This window comes from Sapajus apella, unplaced genomic scaffold, assembly GCF_009761245.1.
Source record: "Sapajus apella isolate SASKATOON/1434 unplaced genomic scaffold, GSC_monkey_1.0 scaffold3480, whole genome shotgun sequence".
In the NCBI taxonomy this organism is placed as follows: domain Eukaryota; kingdom Metazoa; phylum Chordata; class Mammalia; order Primates; family Cebidae; genus Sapajus; species Sapajus apella.
This window is the reverse complement of record NW_022440406.1, coordinates 5,794-7,198: the sequence shown is the minus strand read 5'-3', so window position 1 is coordinate 7,198 and position 1,405 is coordinate 5,794. Positions and strand designations below refer to the sequence as shown.

The 1,405-nt window shown below is 50.9% G+C and overlaps 1 protein-coding gene across 1 annotated transcript in view; it reads right to left on the bottom strand.

Moving 5' to 3' along the window:
* Positions 1–9: 9 nt before the first annotated feature.
* Positions 10–1,405, bottom strand: part of LOC116547527 (pre T-cell antigen receptor alpha-like) — a gene marked incomplete at its 3' end in the record, with an annotated part of 2,925 nt that continues 1,529 nt past the window's right edge. The window contains exon 2 of the mRNA XM_032273467.1: positions 10–454. Coding sequence (XP_032129358.1) covers positions 10–454 — 445 coding nt within the window. The remainder of the gene's footprint in view (positions 455–1,405) is intronic.

Below are 1,405 nucleotides of genomic sequence, written 5' to 3'. Positions count from 1 at the left end.
TCACCTCACCTGGAGGCTCTGCACTTCACACCTTTCATGCCTTTGTGGCCTGGAGCCTGCCCTCCCTCCAACCATATCTTGGTGTGTGGAAGGGGACAGGGAGCATCCACAAGGACCCAGGCCCTATCCCCACCTGACAGCTGCAGGGGCTGTGTACTCCTGCTGTGGCCCTCAGTCCCAGGCCCAGTGTGGCAGACCAAAGGCTCCCAGGACGCCAGCTCCTCAGAGGGCAGGGAGAGGTGGGCAAGGCTGGTCCAGGTGCCATCCATTGCTGGGGAAGGGCCATAGGTGAAGGCATCCAGAGCACTGCCATTGCCGGCTGAGAACCAGATGGGGCTGTCAAGGCCAGGGGGTGCAACGTCAAGGACCAGGCAGACCACCACCATCTTCTGCTTCCCATCCACCAGTAGTGTGATTGGTGGGGCCAGAGAGGGAAAGGGTGTGCCGCTCACACCTGCAAGAGAGCATGCACCTGTGGGTGCTAGACCAGCTTGTGGCCTCCCAGGCCAGCATTGCATTGTAGGCTAGGGTTCTACATTTCTATCTTTCCATCCATCCATCCTTCCACCCTCCATCTACCTGTCCTTGTAGACACTCATCCATCCCTCCCTCTTTGCATTTTCCCATCTAGCCACACTTCCTTCCCTCCATCTGCCTATCCTTTCATTCACTCACCTATTTATTCATCCCTTCTTCTATCAGCCAACTATCCCCCATCTATTCTTTCCGTCTTTCATCTATATATCTGTCCATCCATCCACCCACCTCTCCTTCCATCCATTTGTCTATGATATCTGTGCCAGGAACTAGAGATACAACATTGGGTAAGTCATTGTCCCTGCTCTCAAGGAACTCAGTTCCATGGGAAAGCCCGCAGATGTGTAAACAAATACTTGTACCCTGTGTGGCAGCCTCTGGGGAGGAAGGGAAGGAAACAGGACATGGAATGAGATTAGAGGGGGTTTCAAATAGATCTGTAACTTTTTGTTTCTTTCCTGAAAAGTCTGATTTAAATATGGCAAAATGTTAAATATTTGTTAATCTAGGTGGAGTGTGCAGGGGTATTTGTTCTTTAATTCTAATTCTCAACTTTTTTCGTTTTTTTTTTTTTTTTGAGATGGAGTCTCGCTCTGTCACCCAGGCTGGAGTGCAGTGGCATGATCTTGGCTCACTTCAACTTCCACCTCCTGGGTTCAAGCAATTCTTCTGCCTCAGCCTCCTGAGTAGCTGGGTTTATAGGCATAAGCCACCATGCCCAGCTAATTTTTGTATTTTTGGTAGAGACTGGGTTTCACCATGTTGACCAGGCTGGTCTTGAACTCCTGACTTCGTGATCCACCCTCCTTGGCCTCCCAAAGTGCTGGGATTACAGGAGCGAGCCACCTGGCCTCACTCACTCTTTTTT